The sequence below is a fragment of the Excalfactoria chinensis genome, chromosome Z (genome assembly GCF_039878825.1).
Source record: "Excalfactoria chinensis isolate bCotChi1 chromosome Z, bCotChi1.hap2, whole genome shotgun sequence".
Lineage (NCBI taxonomy): Eukaryota > Metazoa > Chordata > Aves > Galliformes > Phasianidae > Excalfactoria > Excalfactoria chinensis.
The window spans coordinates 62,646,854-62,668,686 of NC_092857.1; the positions used below are offsets into that span (position 1 = coordinate 62,646,854).

Genomic DNA, 21,833 nt, shown 5'->3' on the forward strand with positions numbered 1-21,833 from the left:
GCACAGACAGAGGTATAATGCAGCCTCTCCTGCACTTCACTGCAGCCTTGATTTTCCGGCGTGGGAGCAGCAAGATTTTTTGTAGTACTGAGAAGATGTATTGTGACAGAGTCCTGGCTCACTGTTTTGTAATCTGAACTCCAGGGAGTTGCTCCAGATCTCCAGTCACAGACAAGATATGAGCTCTCCCCAGCAGAAGACAAGTTAGATCTGCTCTCGTGAAATGGCTGATGATGCTGATGTTTGGTGTGCTGGACCTGGAGCTCAGTCTGATGTACCAGGAAAACAAAAACAAACAATCAAACAAACAGTTTCCAAAGACCTATGAGAAAAAAAGCATGGAAGTAATGGAGAAGGACTACATACTCTGTCATACTGCCATGAACACCAGGCGCTTTGCTGTTCCACATGCTGTCCAGTCCGTCTGTTTGTTGCTCACCCATCAGCTCTGCTATCACCCCATCAGCTTGGTTCTGGCTGGCAGGTCTCACAGATGCTGACGATAGTGTCTTCTTGGATAGTGTTCCAGTGGGGCAGACTGAGTTTAGGCTCTGTTCAGGGCTAGTGTGTGTGGACCATGCTCAGTGTGATCTGTGGGGTCCAGGCCAGGAACAGGATGTCTTTAAGGACACCAAAGAGAGTGGATGAGAGACTGTAGCTCTGGACAAAGGGAATTGCAAGCCTGTCCATAGTTGTCAGAGCAACATGAAAAAGGGTAACGCCTGGGACGGACAGTGAGTGGAAGAAGTAGAATGAGCATGGCAATCTAATCATGCCTACCCACCCTAATTTCCTCTCATGAAGGTTGGTAAGCCCACTGGGCAGTGCAAAAGCAGGGCATGTCATTTATCTTGGCTTTAGACAAATGTTCAGTGCTGCTGGATGTAATCAAGACAAGGGGACACACAGACATATATATATAGACCTGTCTATGGTAAGAGAGATGTAAATCTGGTGGAGAAGCTATATAGCAGCTCTTGTGGCTGCATGATCAAAATGGGAGAATTCATCAAGAAAAGCTTTGCAGGGCTCTCCCTGTCATCTGAAGCAGTTAGATATTTTTTATAGTGTTAGGACAAAGGAAAAATAAACAGGAAGCAAGAGGAGCAGAAAGGCTGCAGAAGGCAGGCCTCTGGTTTGAAACTGCCTTGATGAGCTGCAGGTACAGCACAGGAAAAATAGGATGCAGCTGAGCAGTGCCAGGTGGATGTATTTGGATGACATGGCTCAGAGTAGTCCTGCAGAAAGGTGTCTCAGGGTCTGTGGTTCATCCTATACTGAGCAGAACTCAGTGACACCCTGCAGCAAGAAGCTGACAAATACAAACAGGAAAGAATGTGGTGAATTATAAAGAAAGCATATGCTCATCCATGTAACTAAAATAGAAATATGCTAGCTTTAGGTGCAACTGCTCTGGAAAAATACAGATCAGTTGGGGGAAAGCAGAAGCAAGGAGAACAAATTCATCGGCTGTTGAGAAAACATGGGCAATGGTGAGAGAATGAGGTATATTTGGTATGTCTGAAAAGCTGCGTGTCAGATGCATGGGAAAGCTTGATGTGTGAAGAAGTCTTTTCCCTGTAAGGAAGCTGAATGGGATAAGAAGCAAAGGACACGGTTGCACAAAAGGAGATTAAGCTTTGAAAGCTCCATAGTATTAAAGACAGCTGAGAACTGGTAAGTTCTATAGGAATCTGCTGCTCTATCTGTCACTGGAGGATTTTAGAAATCAGGGAAGGATGTAAAGAAATGAATGAGAAGAACAAGAGAAAGATGTGGTCCTGAGATCTGTGCAGATCTGCCTGTTTTCCATAAATGTGTCCTTCCTGGGAATGCAGACATATAACAAAGGTGGTGAGAATCTATTTTGAACTTGAGCCTGCAGCACTCAAAAAGTAGGAGCTTCCCATTTTTCACAAATCCTGTCAATTTAAGGACCTTCTGTTTAACCTTGTGCTGCTTCATTGTTTTGGTGTGGAACTGTGCTGGGTAATGGAACCTGACCACACGGAGATTTTGATGTTTGTTGGCACAGTTTGCAATGTGAGACCAGGTTAGGATTTACAAAAGCTATGCTGGCTCTCCCTCTATCTCACCTTTTTTCTATGTTTCCACCAACTTTGTTCTTTTTCTCTTCTTTGATCTAATTTTCCTTTTCCCAGCCCTCCCCAAAAACCTAACATTGTTTTCCTCCTTATCTCATGAAGCTGGATTTAAATGAGGTCGTGCTGCAGTTCAGCTATTTTTATTACTTTCAGTCACCTGGTTGAGTTGTTACAGCCCATCTTGCTTCTCATAAGCACTGCTGGTCTGATGAGTCCCCTCCAGACAGTGTCCTGGAACAGAAACTTCTCCCATTTTCTTTATGGTGAGTGAATATAGACATTTCTGGTCTGCTTTCACTCTGTCTCCCTGGAGATCACTGTGCACATTTCACAGTCACGGTATGGCCGAAGATGGAGATACCTGGTCGGACTGCCAGCTCAGCACAGGGCTGCCTGTATCACGATGCTCAGCACATCACATGTTGAGGATGAGGCACAGACCCCACAGACTCTTTGGGCAACCAGTTCAGCTGCTGGACAACTCCCACACTTGTTGCCTTGCTGACCTTGGAATGACATGAGTGGCTCAGTCAGCTCCCTTGCGTTTGTCCCTTTAGGCATAGTTTGAGATGAATGCGTTTGATACCTCAGCCTTTTTTGGTGTTTGTTCTCACCAAGTCCTCATTGCTTAATGCAGGCTCACATTTTTCACAGCTGTCCTCCTGTTTGATGGTGCCTGTAGAAACCCTTCTTGTTGCCCTTCACATCCCTCACCAGATTCAACTTCATTTGGGCTTGTGGCATTCCTAAGCGCAGCCCTATGTGCTCAGGCAGTGTCATGGTATTTCTCCCTGGTAATTACTTCCATTTCCTATGTGTATCCTTTTAATGGCTGAGATTTGTGAAGAAGTTCTTGTTTGTAATGCAGTTCAGTGCTGTTTTCTTGCATTTTCTGGCAGATCATTCTTGAACTTAAAGAAACCGACCCTTGAAAATCCAGCTTTGGTTGTACTGGAAAAAGAATTCAGTGGTTCTTGTGCCATCTAGAAATTGCTCCTTACCTTGAGGTTTTTGTATATCAAATCTGCCTAAATTTAAAAGCCCCCTTATATTTTCTTGACTGTGCTACGACTTTACTTTCCTTTGCTTCCAGTACTGTGTTCTTTCCATGCCACCTGAAAGGGATTAACTGTTTTACCTACCTTGTTTCTTGCTCCTGTGCAGCAAGCTTTGTAATTTGTACTTAGATCTACTTCCTGAGTGAAAAACAGAGTTGCAGTTAATGTTGGACTTTCTGTCTTTTCTGGACAAAAGAAAACATTTACACTGACTTTAAGAGGGGAGTTGAAATGCTGGTCATCTGTCACGGCACCTGCACATTTCTGTACCAGAGGAATGGAAGATTCAGAGGTACTTGTGCAGTTCCTCTGGCTACTGTTGCTGGGGAAGAGATAATGTGTTAAACTTGTAGTCGGTTCCTAGCAATACTTTCTCCACGCTGACTGCACAGCATGGCGCACAGCTTCACCCAGAGCCTTTCACACCTGAAGAGTGCTTAAAATGTGAAGGGATAGTGTGACCCTGTGAGCACAGCATCTGGATGTCTGTATGAGGACTTTGCTTTGATTTCATAATGTACAATTTCTTGGAAAGAGCTTATTCTAAATGAAGTGTCCCTGTGCACGAGAGAGCAGGAGAGGGGAGCATTCACATTTATGACAGAGACCTTTATCATGGGGAAGCAACATGCTAATGGGATGAGATGAGAATGGTCCAAAGTCAGTGGAGTAAAGGAGTGCTTTCACAAAGCCTCCTCCTGCTCTTGCAAGCAATCTGACAGCACAGTAGCTTCCTTCATATTTTGAGGGGTTTCCTTCAGTTTTCTTGCAGCCCACAGACCAGAGACTGCATTTCCACCTGCCTGGTGGAACATGGGATGTATTATTTATGACCAGGTCTGTGTTATTAGTGACCCTTTCATTAAGTGACTTACAATACAACCCTGCAGGCTTTCCCTGGGCTGCTGGTGTGTGTCTCTGGGGGCTGAAGGTGAGTGGTTCTGGAATAACTCCCTGCTCTGCCTGTTCTCAGGCCATGCATGAAGAACAGTAAGCAGAAGACTGAAGGTTTCAGGTGCATGGGGGGATTGCTTTGAAACAGTTGGTGCACGGCTCCAGGAGAGTGAGCAGCCTCTGTCCTTCCCTCAGTAAGTCAGTGCTGGAGAAAGCCACAGCCAAGCTGTTGCTGGGGACAGCTTTGCTGGGAGCAGGGGAGCTGTTCACTAACATTTGTGACAATGCTGTCTCCGTTGCTGCTGCTCACGAAAGGGGAAAGAGGGAGCACAGTGAGCTGTAAAGGGCTGACTGCACTGGAGAGATCACCTGAGAACAAAGGTTGCACAGGGTGGGATGAATGGTGGCTGGAGCAGCTCCTGCTCCAGAAGGCTGACAGCCTGTGCCTACACCTGATCTATGCTTGCATGTCCTGTCTTCCGAAACCCTTCAGGGATGAGTGTGTCTTACTGGCAGAAAACTGTCTTCCTACAGTGCCTGGTTTAACAACAGGGGCACATTTTCTCACTTCCTTTTCTGCTGGAGCACTTTTCATTGTCCTGAAAGCTGGTGGCAAAGAAGGACACAAAGGACTGAAAACTGAAACCCAGTGCTGTTCCTAGACATTGGCACTCCAAACTAGCACAAACAGCAGACACCTTTCTTGCTGCTTGCTTGTTTAGTCATCACTGCACTCCTGCCAGGGTTGCAGCCAATAGACTTTTCTCTGTGCAGGGCTAGAAAAAGAGGTGAGAAATGCATGTGGAGCAGTGTGAGGTTGAAAGTAGTGAAGCCATCAGAAAGGAAGAAGTTTCTCTATGCACTGTTTCTCCAGTCTGTCACTTGGAGTGCTGCTGCTTAACAGCAGGGGCAGGGTCTGCTGGAACACGTGTGCTGCAGAGAGATCTTTGCTCTGTGGAGAAACGTTGGTAATGTTATTCAGAGTAAATACAACGACCTGATCTTTGTAGAGTCCTTCTCTTGCTGTAACAGTCCCAGTCTAGGGACCTGCAACTTGGTCAGCTTGTTTGGTTACGCTGGGCATCTCCTGAAAGCTCTTCTGAGTCTCGCCGGAGTGCAGCACTCTGGGGAGGGATGTTTTCTGTGGGTGGTGTAAGAAACGCTGTGCCTGCTGACCCAACACCTGCAGGGCTGTACCTGGCTGTGCCCTGACAACACAGTGACGGTGGCAAGCCCAGCAGCAGGCAGCCCTCGGTCCCTCTGGTGCCCTGGCACATTCAGGGCAGCTCTGAGAAGGGGTCAGCAGCCCTTCATGTGGGCTGAGACCCATACTTTGTGCTTGAGCAAGGATCACATGGGAGCAGGAAGCAGACGTCTCCTGGCTTCAGTGTGAACCTGTTGGGGGACAGCGTGGAGAGTGGAAGGTGAGTACTTCTATGGGGCTGTTCTGTACAGCCTGCTTGGTACAGAGTTGCGTCATGAAATTTACAGTGCATGTAGCTGGCTCTCAGGCAGAAAACCAGCAGCATTCCATGGTATATTAATGACTTTATTTAAAGCCATGTATTTAACTGCTTCCTTTCTGCAAGCCCTGGCGCATTTGGATGGCTGCGTCCTGTGCCCCATACTCAGCACGATATGCAGTGTGGGGCAGGTGAAGCTGATTTCATGTATGTCCTGATCTTGTTGTCTGTCCCTGTGTGTTAGCAAGCTGCCATTAACTGAATAGCCTTAGCAGAGCCAAGAGAGCTTTCTTGTGTCTCCCAGGGTGACTCCTCCAGTCTTTTGGAAGCAGGTTACATAATTCATTTTTGGATGGGGAGAGGTAAATGTGGAGATGACAGGAAAGTAAGGAGAGAGGATTTGGCAGGAGAAAGATAAGCAGAATGAAACTGAGCTGAAGGCAGTAGAAGGAAAGCAGCCAGAGAAGACCATGGACCTAAGCAGATTTGGGGAAGGCCAGTGACTCTTGCTTTGTTTGGTTTTATTACCTTTAGCTGAATGCATGTTTTGGGGATGGGTGAATCAGGGCTGAAAAGTAGACAAACAGCTTCTCTGGAGACTTTTGTTCATCAATCCTATGTACAGTTCAGTCTGTTTGCATGCAGTTGGAAGCCTGATTCTCTTATGGCACTCTCCTTGGATACTTCTGATCAGTGCTCTCAAGAGGCCAGCAAAGCCACCCTAAGGTTTATTTTTTGGCTATGGAAACATTCCCTAAAAATGATGAGATTGAAAGGTGTAAGATATTATCTATACCATAGAAGTTTAGCATTTGGAAAGAGAAAAGGGAAAAGTTTTCATGGCATTGCACATTGAAATATTCATGGTAGCTTTCAAAATCTCCCCTTATCAGCAGTTGCATTCCTTTATTTGTCCATTTTATCTCTTTTCGACCGTGCTTGCAAGAGAAGGAACAAAGGGTAGATTTATTTTTTCTGTGGTTTTTTTTTTTTTTTTTTTTTTTTTTTTTTTTTTTTTTCCCTGCTTTTCAAATTATTTCTAGAGCTCTGATTAGGACCTCAGAAAAATCATTCAGGACTGTAAATTGCTTGATGGAAGGGCAGGGGGAAAGAGCATCCAAGTTGTCAGGCTGGATTGCCTGGGCACGGTGCTTTTCAGAGTAGATGATGAGGGAAAGGCAGAGCATGGAAACCTGCCTAGAAGAAAAGGAAACATCACTTAAAAACACTGTGGAAGACTATCACATCACAGCTTTCCCAACGGGTGCTGAGGAGTGAGATCTCAGGGGACTGGCAGAATTTCATCCATGCTCTGCTGGTGCCAGGGTGGCTCTCTGCTGCGCTGCAGCACAGGCCATGCTTAGCACAGCTCTTATGGGAAGGGAAGGCTCGTTGAGGTGAAACTACAGAGGGTGAAGGAAAGATAATCATTAATCTTAGATGTCACTGGTGGGTATTTGTGCCCTTCAGCTCAAGAAAAAAGAAAACTGTTATTTGACAAGGGGATGGTACCATCTATATTGTGCATGATGATCTGGGAAGCTCTCAGCCCATGTGTGGGGTGCGCTGAGGAGTGTGAGCATTTTTGTATGTGTTTGGATGGGGAGAAGATGCAAGTCTTGTTTATCTGGTGGTGCTATGCCAGACTGCTCTCCAGGAGCTCTGAAATCAGCCCTGAGATCGGTGGCAGAAACAGGAAGACAGTTCTCCCTTTGCTTATCTGAAAGTAGGTGGGACTGGACAGCATTCTGTCAGACCTCACAAGCTCTGATTCAGCCTTGAAAGACAGCACTGGCCTGATTTGAGTGCTGCTTCTGCAGTTCACTGCCCTGCTTCAGCACCAGAATTGCAACACAGCCTTGTGAGGGATTCTTTAGCTAATGTGACGCTCCACAGGTAGTGAAGAACGGATGAAGTGGGCATTTTGGTTGCAGAGAGCTCAGAAAGCCAATGTGGTTTTGACCACAGCAGTAAAACAAAGTCTGAATACCTTCTCCCGGCAGTGACGCAGTGCTTTGCGCCAGGGAAGAGATGCTGGAGATAGCATCTGGTTATCAGCAGCAACACCCTTCACCAGCTGTGTGTCTCACCCCATTCAGGAAAAGCCTTTTTGTGCCTGGAGGCCTTGGAATGCACCCCTAGGGAATTTCTGTGCCAAGCTGCTCTGGAACCTTTCCTGTGCCCATTGGCTTCAGGCTGTTTTGAGGCAGCTTGGGGCCAGACTTCACCGGGAAAAATATTCAGGCCAGTTATATTGTAACCAGCTGGACTCAGCTCACAAGTGGTCCTAGCCTGGACCATGCTCAAGGGCCTCCTAGCATTTACACTAACAGAGACCCAGGTGGTCCAAGCAAAATATTTCTTTTGCCCTCTGAACTTGTTCATCCATCTGCTGTGAGTTCTCTGTATGCCATCTTCTGTCACTTTGAGGGCTTTTGTACCTCTGTCTCTTTCCTTCCTTTCCCACGATATTTTGTAGCCTCTGCTTCCGAAGGTCTGATCCCATCAGACCCATTTCTCTCCTGTTCAGCTCTGCACCCAGGTTGTGCCTTCCCTCTGCATGTCCGTTTTGCAGTTCTATGCAGCTTTCAACCTAAGGGAAACAGAGCCTGCTTGTTTTCCTGGGGACACTGCAGAAGGCTAAAACTGAGATGCTACATCAGCCAAACAAACTCAGACTTCTGGTGTTCGCCTCCTATTGTACCACTTCTGATAATGGCTCCGAGCAGTGCTACTTTTGACAGCAGCCATTCTGACCTGTCACTGGCAGCTGTGATGGCTGTCATCATTCAGCTTGGCTTGCAGCACTGTGCCATGATGAAGCACATTGCTCTGCAGTAGCAATATCTGATTCCACCGTTTTGCCTTGGATGTTAAGAATTAGAACTCTTCATATGGCTGTTAATATTTCAATTGTAAACTGCATAAAAAGAAGATGGCAGGTGTCCTGCAGAAGGAACAGTGCAGTTCATGCAGGCAGATGAAGGTTTGCAGCACAGAGGCTTGCTGCAAATGAAACTACAATACTTCTCCTATGTTCCTGCTCTGTTAGTCTGTGTCCTGCCCAGATCAGGATCAGCTCTAGCCCTGTGGTCATTGCTAGGTTGTAATCAGTGCTGCTTGATGGAGATTGATAACTTTCCCTCTTTGCAACTGAGAGTTTATTGCTGCTCAACTGGAGAGTCTGATACAGCTAAGGCACAAGCTCGTTGACTGTCTCCCCTAGACTTCGAAAGCAAGTGATTTGAACCCTCCTTGTGGACTTCAGTGTTTCAAACCTATTATTACCGCTTCCCTCCTCATGTCCACACTGAAGCTTATAGGATTTTTTAGGCCATGTGCCCTTAGAACTGTTTGCTAGCACTGGCCACTGAATTCTCAAGCTGCCCGGCACCTGATTGCAGTGCCAGCACTGATGTTTTGAGTCATGTGTGTTGCTGCTGATGAGAAACATGAGCTGAAGTGCTTGCAGAGAAGGCTGGAACACTCTGCAGAGCCTGATCTTCCCTGTGCTTTTGGTGTGTATCACAGGCATCATGTGTCTGTCCTGGGAACAGACAGCTTGTGCCATGCTTCGGTATTTCAGCACAGAGCTGGGCTACCTTATCCCCTGCTTGTGTATTCAGGGGAGGAAATGTGCCTGGGATGAAAGAAAACACCCAGAGAGCACCAAGATGAGTGAATGGTGGGATTGCTCAGCCCTTCCCTTCACATGAAGTCATGGAAAAGTTGTCACTGACTCTTTGCTGGGTGGATGGCAGAAGAAAGTCCCAGCTCCTGAAGCAGACATGCACACTCAGCCCTTGGTGTGGTGGGTGAGTCCTGGAAGCTGACAGTTCTGCTGCGTGCACATGGGAGATAAAAAATGAAGGTCCTGTCTAGCAGCCAGTGTATGAGTAAATGGAAGTCCTGGCTCACATGCCTTCTGGTATCATCTCCCCTCTCCTTTGTGGAGATCTGGTGTTACATGTTGTGTGTGTGACGTGATAGAGTTGCAGGGCAGCAGATGGCATCTGCTTTGGAGCTTGCTAGTCCCTTGGGACTGGGAAAGAGAGGAGGCTGGCACGCCTGCAGTGTGTCATGCAGGAGCTGGGCATGCTAAGCGGGATTTCCTGCTCCTGAACATCCTGCTTAGGTTACAGACCCATCTCACATCTGGCCTTTTTGTAGTCTGAACTCCTCCCAGAACTGGCACGGTGGAGCACAGCCTGCACTGGTGCTCGCAGCCCTGCTGGAGATGTGGGCACTAACTCACAGTGAAGGAAGCAAGGTCTGGTTTGCTGCTCCTGCTCCCTGCAGTGCAGGCTGGTTGGTGGCACAGCTGCACCTCCTGCGTGGTGCCCAGGTGAGCTGAGGGGATCTTAGCACTGCCAAAGGAACTGCAGTTTCCTCTGCATCCTGTTATGATGTTGTGATGTGACCACCATTCATTTGTACTCCATTTGTCCTACACCACATGCTTTTTGTGATCTAATTCTGTTCAAGTCCACTTGAATTATCCATCTAATTTGCTAGACCTTAATATGCTATGTATAACCTTAATATACGATATATCTCATATAACTATATATGACTATATAAATATACAACCTTAATATAACCAAACCTTAATAAACTCTATATAATATAATCAGTAGCATAAGGCACAACAGTGTTAAGAAAAGCAGCACCATGATTGGATGGAGCATATAATTAAATAGTCCTTTTGCTGTCAGGAACCATTTGAGTTCTCATCAGTGATGTTTTCCGTCCCTCTTCATTCTTCCTAGGTATGATGTATCTTCTCTGTATGGTGAACAGTAGTCAAAGTTTTCTGTCCATAGTCTCGAATGCGTCCATCATCCCATTAGCACACGGCAACATGCGTCATCATTACATTGACGTGTAATTGGATGACAATAATTGATATGTAGTGACTAAGAAAATTAAAATCACACCCTATAAGATAAGTGAGGTTGTAAATACAGATACGCATGAGTCTACTGTTGGCTGTGACCTGACAATTTTAGACTGAATTCTAAAGGTCCTCACGTTTTTTGTTCGAGCGGTACTTATCACTGACACCAACAGCAGAAGAACAGCCTCAGGTACCAGATTTGGACTCCCCACCAACTACTCCTGTAAAGAACTCTTATCCTACTTCCCACATCCCATAATCAGTCTTCACTAACCATTCTTGAGTAGAATGAGAAGTGAAGCAGGGCCCATTGTCAGTCTTGATGTGACTGGGTAAGCCGATCACAGCAATAGCAGTTGTCCAATGGTATTGGGCTGCAGCCGAGTTGGATTTGACATGCTGAGTGGCTATGATGACAGTAGGGGAGGTATTCACAGTAATAGCCAACCATTGGTGGGGAGACAGACAAGGCTCCCAGGTGAAATCAGTTTGCCAGATCTTCAGCGGTCTGAGGCCACGAGGGTTAACCCCAGCCCCAATGACAGGTGTGCTGGCAACTTTATCTGCTATTGCATTACCCGTGGTAAAAAAGCTTGGCACCTCAGAGTGACTACGCACATATAAGGCAGCAACAGGAGCTGTGCGGGAGGCCAAGGCCTCTACCAGAATTCCAGCAGCCTCTGTACTTGGGAGGCCCAGCCGGGCCAGCAGTTTGGCTGCAAAAACAGAGTCAGTGACAATGTTAGAGGGTATCTCTCGCCAAAGGTGCACTGCGGCTGTTACAGCCATCACCTCAAGCATCTGCACACTGACCATTCGGTTTGTGAAGATAGCAGTCTGCCAACTATTGCTAGAATCCTGCCAAACCACCACCCCTTGACCCGTGGTGGAGGATGCATCTGTGAACAGCATGGGTTGCACCAAAAACAGCCACCACAATGGCTGGGGTGGAAAAGGAATGTTGGAAAGGTTGGAAAAGGAGTGTTGCTCATTCTGGCCACTGCTGAGAATTGCTTCTGCTTTGATGTTTCTCTTAAAATATCAGACCCAAGAGAGGCAAGGACAATATGGCTGCATTTTTAACAGAAGGTCTTTGTGATCCACCAGACTTTGAGATGAATACTAGGTCTCTCATGAGCTACTGTTGGCTGTTCTCACTACATCCATGACTTAACTTGTGCATACCCAGAAACAGGAGGGCTAGGTGCAGACCCAAGTTTTTTCACTGAATTCTGTACACTGTGCTGCACATTGCAGACATTTCTTTGGTTATCTTGGATCTCCATTATGCTGGGTCTCTGGTCCCAATTCCTACTGCTTGCAAAGTGTTGAAGCAGAGAAAGCTTTCACTGTCATTCCCCCCACCAGCTCTTATGAGGTGTGAGGACTTTCAACTATGACCTCCCTTTCTCTGCCTCCTTGTACTGCATTTTGGAGCTTGGATAAGAGGTGAGGATCTTTTTATACTTGCATGAGAGCTCCTTTGGTCTGCAATTGAGGTTCTTCACACAATCAGATCTTTATCTCGTGGTAGTCCATATTATGTCCTTCTCCTTTCACCTCAGGAATCCAGGAATGCCTATTGTGAGGGGCTTCAGGGAGTCTTTTATAACTAGCTGTATGTCCTTCGTGTCTCCTTCAGTAGCATTAACCTCCATGCAGAGACAGTGAAACTGCTTCCTCTGTTTATGCCAGCAGTGAAGAACCATGAGGCAAATGGATGTATTCTACTTTGTTCCATGTAAAGCACAGCATTTCTTCAGGCACTGGAGTGCTCCCAGTGCTGTGGATCAGATTAGGGATACACTATCTGTGGGTACCGTGACAGTTTACAGAACTTTACTAAAGTTAGGTCATGTTCATGAGACCCCTCCTTCATTAAGGAAATGAGAGAGACCTTGAAGACTCATGTTAAAACAGGATGCTTGGTGGTTCTGTCACATCACTGGTTTGCTGCTCCCAGCACCTCCCTCAAAGTGTTCATGCCAGTGCTCTCAGCTCTTGATGGAGACAAAGCAATCAGCTCCCAACTTCCAAGCAGAACAGTTAACCACCTTGTTGCAGAGCAGTCAGCCCTGTGAAGGGCTCTGCACAATGCTGACAAGGGCAGGCTGGCTTCTTGCTGCCCCACAAGCAGAGGTGAGCTGAGGGTCCTCCAGATGGGGCCTCAGGCTCTTCCCAGCAGATATTCCATACCTTCCCTGTATTCAGAAGGCCTGGAGCGAGCGATGTTATAGGAAGGTTTTTGCAGCTCATAGTGGCCATGGAGTCAGCTCTGATGGGACCATGGGACTCCCGGCTCTGTGAGGTGAGAGGACCCGCTTCCTTGTTCCCGGGGTGCTGGCAGGGTGAGGCATGAAAGGCTGTGATCAGCACAGAAATGTGTCCAGCACGGCATGGCTTGGTTGGACTGGTATCATGGGAGGTTTACTGCAGCGGTGCATGAGGGTCACCTGGGAGCTTAAAGGTCCTCATGGAGAAGTCCTGCTGCTCTGCTGATAGAGATAGAGATAGAGGAGAAGTCAAGGTGGGCTTTCCCACTGTTTCCCAGCCTTACTGGCCTTACTGGCAGCCTTACTGTCCAGGAAGCTGCTTCTGTTCTGTGAGGAAGTTGTTTCAACTGACTGACATGGGTGGAGAGCAAAGGAGGAAAAACCAGTTATCTGTGTGGTACATGAATGGAGCTGATAACATTCTTCCAAAGCAGATGCTTCAGATCGTCACCTCCTGTATAGATAGCACTGCAGAGCAATGGTCTGCCCAGTCCAGCTCTTCCCAGTTTCTGTGTCTGGGCTACTCTTCACTTGTGTGTTTGGTATTGGGCTATCATTTACACATACACAGCATTTAGTGTTGTTGAAAGCTCTAGCAGAGAACTTCGAGGAATGCTGACCTGATTTCTCTGCAAGGATCTTCCTGTAGGCTCCACAGGTTGCACTGTCTTAATAGCTGATACCTGTCAGCTATTAATAGCTGCGCTGTTCTCATTAGAGCCAGCTGCAAGATCATTTCCTGCTGTGGAACTACATCTTGCCCACTGTGAGACAGCCTGTGTGCTCAGGGGCTGGGATACAGTCTTAGTAGGACAAGGCCTTTTCTAGCCAAACTGTGACAGGATTTCCAAGGATGGAGACCCCCATCACTAGCTAAGTGACCAGCTGCACAGCACTCCTCCACAGTCCTCCCAGACAGCTTTTCCTGTTGTTCACCCCATGTCTATCTCCTAATGCTGATCTGTTGTCGTTACAATGGTGTCATGAGGATCACAGTTCCACTAGGACCGTCTTTGCCAGTTTTCTGTTATTCCAAAGGCATGCTTTGCCCTTCTGTCCCTTGGGAGAACTGTAAGTGCTGCGGAGTCCATTTCAGTGGCAGCCAAGTCTTACATCTATAAATTGGAATAGCAAAACACTACTTTTCTGTGTTTCTTAAGCACAGGCTGAACTTCAGCATTTAGTTCCTCGTTTCATTTCTTGTTTGTCATCAAAATCTTGCAGGTAGACTTTACAGGACATCAATATCTTGCTGTGTATTCCTTCTTCCAGTACGAAGGACAACCTAACAGTGATCTCTCCCCTGCTCTTCGTGACTCATTTCTCAGCTGAGACTGTTGCTGCTGAGAAGTGCAGCGCCTCCTGTTCACAAAACCCCTCCCAGCTCAGGAGTAGTTCAGCTAGAAGTTCCCTGGACCATGGTAATTAACTCCTGCCTGTAACAAACATGACATTGTTTTAAAACACAGGTCTCCTGGGACTGTTAGGGGAGCCTGCCATTTGCACCTTAGCTGTCCTTTTGCCTCTGAACATCCCTCCTTCCAAGCCTAGGTTCCCAGGATGAGTGATTTCTTTACTGCGTAGTTTGTATTCCTTTGGTTTGTTTGGGGAAAGTGGCCCTCACAGTTATCAGAGATCCGCTGCACCTAATGTTTTGTGCACAAGAAATTTAATCAGCTACAAATATGGGCTAATGCAGGTTTAGTAAAGGTAGAACATCCTGTATTGAAAGTGAGGTACAGAAGGGACTGTAGGAGCCAACTTTGATCTGCCAGGATTGAGTTTTTATGGGTGTGGGTATTTGTTGAGGGTGGGGTTGGCTCTGAGCTGTGCTGGTGGATGAGAGGAGGGCAGGGAGTGGGACAGAACCAGAGCCCTGGTGCAATTTGCAGACCAGATGGTGCTGTGTACGTGGGATGCGTGTTCTCTGGATCTTTGTGTTGATGGGTACTTGTACAGCCCCACCTTGGCTGTCCAGGGTCATGCAAGACAGGCTGCTGGTTCTTAACAGCTTTTCCATAAGGGAGATGAGTGCCAGAGAAATATCATGCTGGATGCAAGGACATTTCAAACTACAGTTTCTTGGACCCCTTCTTGTCAAATGCTGATGATGCATCTTGCTTCCCTGTGCTGAATGCGTGCTTTCCTGCCAGTGCTTAACCACATGAGTGAGTGATATCAGTCTTGCTGCAACTCAAAAGCTGCTTGGCTGGGACCCCCCCCTCAAACTGCAGTATCTCTGCTTCAGCATCACTGATCAAACTGTACCAATGCACATCAAACAAGGTGCAAAATCCTGTCCCAGCCTTTGCCTATAATTCCAGTTGCCTGTGTGGAACTCTTTCACCTACAGCTTCTTTGCCTGGTCTGGCATTTATTTGCCTTTTCCTTTCCATTCCCTCCACATGCCTCTTACTGCCTTTCTCTTGTGGAGAGAGCAGTTAGTAGCCAGGATTGCTCTTTCCTTACTGCACTGATAGCTTCCTGTGTTAAATCAGTTTTGTGTGTTCTACAAAGCCACACTGCTCTCTGTGGGAAGGTAATTCTTCTGTTTAGCATGCTTCAGTTTTAATACTGTTTAAAATGCTGTCTGGCTAAGGGCTGTGGCGCAGCTATAAACCAGACACACTGTATTTGTCAGTGGGAAAATAAACCAACAGGTGCCTTTCTGTGAACTGTCAAATCTAATTTTTCCTTTCAAGCAAAATGTTGACTTCTTTTTGGACTTAAACCACCAAAGAGCTAAATGAAGTACGTGTCTGGGCTGGCTCATTCACTCCCCTCATTTAGGATGTCAACTTTGGTGCTTCCTGAGTGCTGTGCTACCTGGGGTCCTGTGTCCTTGGCATCACCTGGCTCTGCCCCAGCAGTGCAGAGAGTGCTGGTGTAGGCTGGGACTGGCTGGTGGGGCTGGGGAGGGAGAACTGCTTCTCTCTTGAGCACCAGAAGAGATGAAGGGGGGAAATGTGGCTGGGTTTACTTGCTGGGCCTGCCCTCACATTGCAGTGCTCTGTCTTTCTCCCCACAGATGTCGTGGCACCCGCAGTACCGCAGCTCCAAGTTCCGCCATGTGTATGGCAAGGCTGCCAGCAAGGAGAAATGCTACGACTGCGTGCCCATCACCCACAGTGTCCATGACAACCACTTCTGTGCTGTGAACCCACACTTCATCGCGGTGGTGACTGAGTGTGCAGGCGGAGGGGCCTTCCTTGTCATTCCCATCCACCAGGTGAGCTCCATCCAGGTTTTTGTGAGGGTTGGAAGAGTGCTGGGCCCATATGGAGGTGGATCTTACAGAGGATATTTCATTAGTGCTGTTTGCTGAGCTGAAGAAAGTGTGGATAGGGCCCCAAGTTCCCTGGCAGGTGACCTGTACCTAACATGCCTTATGTAGCTGCTTGCAGGTTTCCAACACCTTCCTTCACGTAGTATCTCTGTTGCCTTGTGTACTCAGCAGGAACTGTGGTGCTCAAATGTTTGTCTCCTAGGAGAAATGGCAAATCATAAAGCAATTAGTAGATACAGAGGGCAAAATCTGAATGGTGCTTTAGTAGCATGGCTTCAGCTGTCACCAAAGGAGAGTATGATGTATTTTGTTATAACTGCTTTCTCCTTCACAAAGGAATGCAGACAGGGTTATGAGACAATGAAGCTCTTGAGCTTCAAGCACTCATACTAGAAAAACTTCCCTTTCAGAAACAAATCCCATGTTTGTGGGTTTTGATGACTTAGAGATTTGATGAGAGGGAAAAGTTGGCCATCTGACATTTATGCTTCAGAAGTCGGCAGGCATTAATGTGGATTACCTTCAGGATGGGGTTATGAGCTCTCTAGAATCAGACCAGAAGAGATGAAAGGCAAAAGTTCAGCCTTTAATTAAAAGTTAATTGATGGTGTTATTGTAATGCCAGTTTTTCAGTGTATATATTTGCTAAGGATGAAAGTGATCGGAGTGCACTTTAAGAACCTAGCACAGATCCTGGCCCTTCTAGACTTTGTTTATTCAGCGCTTTCACCGCTGGTGCTGTTCAGAGGCAGTCCTAAGATGAACCCTGTTTTTCTTGGCTGAGTCACTTCTGCCCCCTTGACCACGATCTGTTGAGGCTGAAGAGCTCATCTTCATCACAGAGCTGCATCTATGTGCAGGCAGCTGGTGAGTGTGGGGCCTGGAGTGAGACCCAGGTCTCAAATCACTGGTAAAATGAGCTGAAGATGCTTGCATTGTTTACTGTCAGTTCTGTATTTTTACCTCTTCTCAGCTCAGCCCATCTTTGGCAACAATTCTTCCTCTCTTAACACCTGCTTACATACTCCACCCAGCAATGAAATGCTGTTTGCAGAAGTCAAAAGCAAAGTAGAACTAGAAAAGGTAACCAGAAAAGGATAATTAGAGTACATAAATGAAAATGTGAGATGGCTTTCCTATGAGGAAAGACTTTGTAGCTCAGGCATCAATCAGTCTGGGTGAAAAAGACAAATAAGCCAGACAGGTGAAAAAGTAAATAGGGTGGGGAAGAGATCTGGCAAGCAATCCTTAATGTGAGTGGTGGAGGGGAGCAGAGTGGTGGCAGGCAGAATCCAACACTTTTGAAGCTCAGATGTGGAGCTCGCAGCCCAGGATGCTGATGAGTCTGAAGATTTAAAGTGTTCAAAATGGGACTGGTGAATGGAGATAAGTTGTGCCGTGAGCTGTGCTTATTCAGAGACAGTTCCCCTTGTTCAGGAAGCCCCCTGAGGGTTAAGCTTTGGCGGTGGACTGGGGAAAGCATCTGTACATGCTTTGCTTCTTACAGCCGTCCTCTGCATGCCTTCTCCTAACCCAAGCTGTGGGGGTGCGCTGCTTCAGTCGCCCTCAGAAAGGGGTTCCCCGAGTCTGCCAGTTGTGATACCATCTTTTTCACTATAAGCTTCTAAACTGGTGCCAGCTGGTGAAGAGTGGCAGCTTTTGACTTGTATTCCTTGAAGTGGTCTTTGTGGCCACTGCCTCTTGTGGTGCAGTGACAGCAGCCCCATGGGCTCCTACCCTGCTCCCCTGACTGCAGCCTGGTCTAGAGGTGTGTCTGGGGCAGTGCTGTCCTCACATGGCTGACTGCTGATCTGTGGCTATTTTTGACTGGATGCACAGGGAGCAGACACAGCCTGCACATGCCACAATGTGGAGGAAGAGCCTAGGAGCCAGGATGTCACCTCTGGCTGATGTGAGAAATGATACCCATTCAGTGAGAGCTATGTTGGGAGTATGCTTTCCAGGCAGGATGAACAGGCTGTGTGGGAAGCTGCTCTCATCCCATTCTGTCCCTTTCTTGCAGTTGATTCTGTGTCTGCATGCAGAGGGGCCGCTTGCCTCATCATGTGCTCTAATGCAGACTCAGCCTCGATAGATTTAACAGTGCTCATCATGCTCTCCTGCTGACTCATGGAAGTGAGCACACATTCCTCCTTGAAGAAATGCCACCTTTTGCTTTTTGCTCCACTCATCCCCTCTCACTCAGATTGTGAATAAGGTAGGGATGGGAAGCAGCTCTAGAAAATGAGCCCTTTGGTATACATACCCCACTCCTGGGCCTAGAAGCATGTACTCATGCCTTCAAGCAGAAGAGGAGTGAGTTGCTTTTTTGCCACCACTTAGATAATGGTCTTCTATTGCATGGAGCTTGTAAAGCAAGTGTTTGAAAAATTAAACTAGTTTTCAGGCTCTGCAAATAACTAAGAAAGCCAAGTGTCTCTGCATGGAGAACAACACGTCTAGTTACTAAAACAGTGCTTGGCTGATGGAGTTAAATTTCCCAGCACGTGCAAACCTTCCACATGCAGCAGTTTGAGACCAACAGTATGTTTGTCTGTGGCTTGTCCTGGGTGCTTGTTGGGAGCCTGTCATGTTCTGTGGGCTGTGCTGAGTGCCTGAGCTGTGGAATTGCCTCGGGGCAGGTGGGACTGCTGCAAGCAGGGAGGGTTCCTTTTCTGGGGTCAGCTGAGCCTGATGAGGTTGGGCAGGCAGCAGAAGCTTGAAGACTGTGGTAGGCAGAGTGGTCTCATTGTGGCATGATGGTGTGGTTGCGTAGCCTGGGTGTCTACCAGGAGGAGCCTGGAGCAGGCAAGGCAAGAAAGCTCTGTGAGTTCCCACAGGGATCAAGGGATCCCTGTGATGCTGGCTGCCCAGCCTACTGTGTTGCCAGCTTGAAACCAAGCCCTGAATCCTGCAAAAGAACACTGTGGGCAGGAATATCATTAGAACCTTTTAATCTCTTGTCTTTTCCCTTCCTGAGTCACTTGTTATTGCTCCTATTACAAAAATGCTTTGTTTTAGACTGTATTTTACATTTCAAAGCCCTCTGGGCGTTCTGATTGAAGCAGGTTAGTTCCAGTCTGTGTGACAAACTTTCCAGTGAAGTCAGAGTAGTTTTACATCGCATCCAATTCTACACAAAAAGCAGTCAGTCTGTAGATGTTTGAGGATGGAAAAATGACATGGCTGCCACATGCTGGCTATGGTCAGCACCGCTGCCCCTCCACTGCACACCGTGAGGGCCACCTCTGGAGAGGTGTGGGGAGCACAGCCCTGCACTGACTGCTTGCCAGGAGAGCAAACGTTTGGTTTATGATTCCTCCAGTTGGAATAAAAGAAGGCTGGTGAAGTGTGACCAGCTTGGCACCATCTCTCATGTGGCTGACCTGCACTCATGGGAGAGAGGCCCTGGAGCTCCTCTTGCTCTCCTGCTGGCAGGGAGAAGCCAGTGCTGCTCCAACCTTAATCAAATCCCCAGCAACCCTATTAGCAAGTAAGGCTGAGATCAATTTGCAGCAGAGGCTGTTTGCAGTATGTGTTGTCCTGGTGCAGCACAGCCCCCATGTGGATCAAGGTCCTTGGTGTGTTTCACTGTGGATGGTGTTTAGCAGTGAGCCTACAGCCCAAACATGATATATTTCCAGAAGGTCCTGAATGTTGATTTAATGTGATGAATGATTGGATTTGAAAACCATTGGAGAAAAATGTTGAAATAAAAGCTGGGGTTGTAACTTGTGTTCGAGTATGCTTGCTTAAAAATAAATAAATTTAATAAATTCTACTTGAAGAAGCTAAAACAGGAAAAACATTTTTTCCAGCTTAAATGAAAAGTAAACTCAAGAAAAAAAATATGAGATTTTCCTGTCCTCCCCAAATCTCTAAAAAAAAAAAATAAAAAAAAAAAAAAAAAAAAAAAAAAAAATTGAGAGATTCAGTTCATTCCCTTTTCCTCCTGTAGATTTATTTGGCATCTGAATCAAGTAATAACTTCTATAACCACAGCATTCCTGACTGCTGTATGTGTACAGTTTTCTTGGTAGCAATGTACACTAAGGAAGGCCTGAGCAGCAGGACTCCCCTTCAAGTCAATTATATCATTGAGACTTGCCTTGCAGGAACAGCAAAACCCCATTCTCAGCAGAAACCACCCAGGGTATTTGGAATGTAACAACAGCAGGGGGTTTCTCACTTGGGCTGGCTCAGGTCTCTCTTGGAAACAGCCTGTGATTCCAAGGCTCATCTTTGTTTTGATCTTTGTTTTTTCCAGACAGGGAAACTTGACCCACATTATCCCAGAATATGTGGACACAAAGGGAACGTTCTGGACATCAAGTGGAACCCGTTCAATGACTTCGTAATAGCGTCGTGTTCAGAAGATGCCACTGTAAGTTTCCCAGCTTATCCTCTGTGCTGTTACCTGTCCAATGTGCTTTTGGGGGAGAGAAATTAGAAAAGAATCAAAAGGCCCAGGGATGATATGTGAAAGTACCCATACAAAAGCCAGATATAAAAGCAGGATCTCTGTATTTCTCTTGGGGTCAGGCCTATGTAATCCCATCTAGCTGATGTTATTAAAATCATGATAGCAAAAATATCTGTTCTTTTGGGCACCTTCCATCTTTTTGGCTATGTTTATGTGAGAAAGAATATGAATTTAAAATTGTTTCAAGGTCAATCACTATGAAACTCCTCCTTTACTACAAAACAAAAGCTTTATGCAATGATCTGTAACAACTATTTCAGATTATTTACCTTTGTAGCAACTATGAGCTTGTTCCTGCCTTGAGTTTCTCTGTAAAGCCATACTAGGGTAGCTAAGGATTCTGTGTTGTACTTTATTCTGCTCCAGGCATCAAGGAGAGCATTTTCCTGCTGAAAATGCAGAGGGACACCAGAAATGCAAACGCTAATGCTAACACACACAATGGATAAACAGCAAATACCACATGTCAGATTTACTTTACTTCAGTGTAGATGATGTTTAGGAGCACAAAGATGCCATTTGTGTTCATAAGGGACAAGTTAGCCCATACCTACCCACTGGAAGGTTGCTTTCTGGATGACTTATCAGCAGTGAGGTTTGGCGTCTATGACAGTGAAGAGCCTGACTACCCACTGTGCTTTTTTATTCAGAGAGCCAACACGTGTTTCCTCCTACTGTGATTATTTACCCTCTGCCACACAGAACGTGGGAGGTTTTCCTTGTCATTTCCTCCAGCCTTGGCTTACTGGATGTCCTCTGCCATTTCAGATCTGCCAGGGATCTCTCTTGAATTAGAAATCCATAAATTTTGAATTTTCCTTCTTGCTTAGTGACTCTGCTTTCTTTAGGAACTTCATGTCTTTTTTTCTCACAATTTCTTTCAATTTCTGGGCTGCCTTTGGCTTACAGATGGTATGCAGGTGTTTATGCCATCTCAGAAAGGTCTTGGGGCCCAAAGGCATCACCATGACCTCTATTTTGAACCTCAGATGAGGAGTAAGCACAAGCTTTGAAGCTTCCTGCTGCAGTTGTGGAATACATTCAGTAAAAGCAATCCAAATTTAAAGGGAGCTTGGGAAGCTTCTGGCCCCACCGACTGTCCCAGTCTGTAGAGCTGAGTCTCAAAAACCTCTAAGGACGTAGATTTCACCACCTCTCTGGGCAACCTGTTGCTACTCTTTACTATTCGATGGGGAACTTCTTCCTTGTATGCAGTTAGAACCTTCCCAGAGTAGTTAATAACCACTGTATCCCACCCTCCCACTCTGCACTTCAGTAACAAGCATTGCCCTATTTTCTCTTAATAATCTTGTAAGTAATCTTATAAAAGATTTAGGTTAAAAGATAAAGCTTTCATCAGATTCCTCTGTAGAT

General features: G+C 46.5%; 1 protein-coding gene across 2 annotated transcripts in view; it reads left to right on the plus strand.

The window, feature by feature from the left end:
- Nucleotides 1-21,833, plus strand: part of CORO2A (coronin 2A) — a 51,537-nt gene that overhangs the window by 13,670 nt on the left and 16,034 nt on the right. For both annotated transcript variants that reach the window (XM_072359214.1, XM_072359215.1), the window contains exons 2-3: nt 15,719-15,919; nt 20,244-20,360. In XM_072359214.1, coding sequence (XP_072215315.1) covers nt 15,719-15,919; nt 20,244-20,360 — 318 coding nt within the window. The remainder of the gene's footprint in view (nt 1-15,718; nt 15,920-20,243; nt 20,361-21,833) is intronic.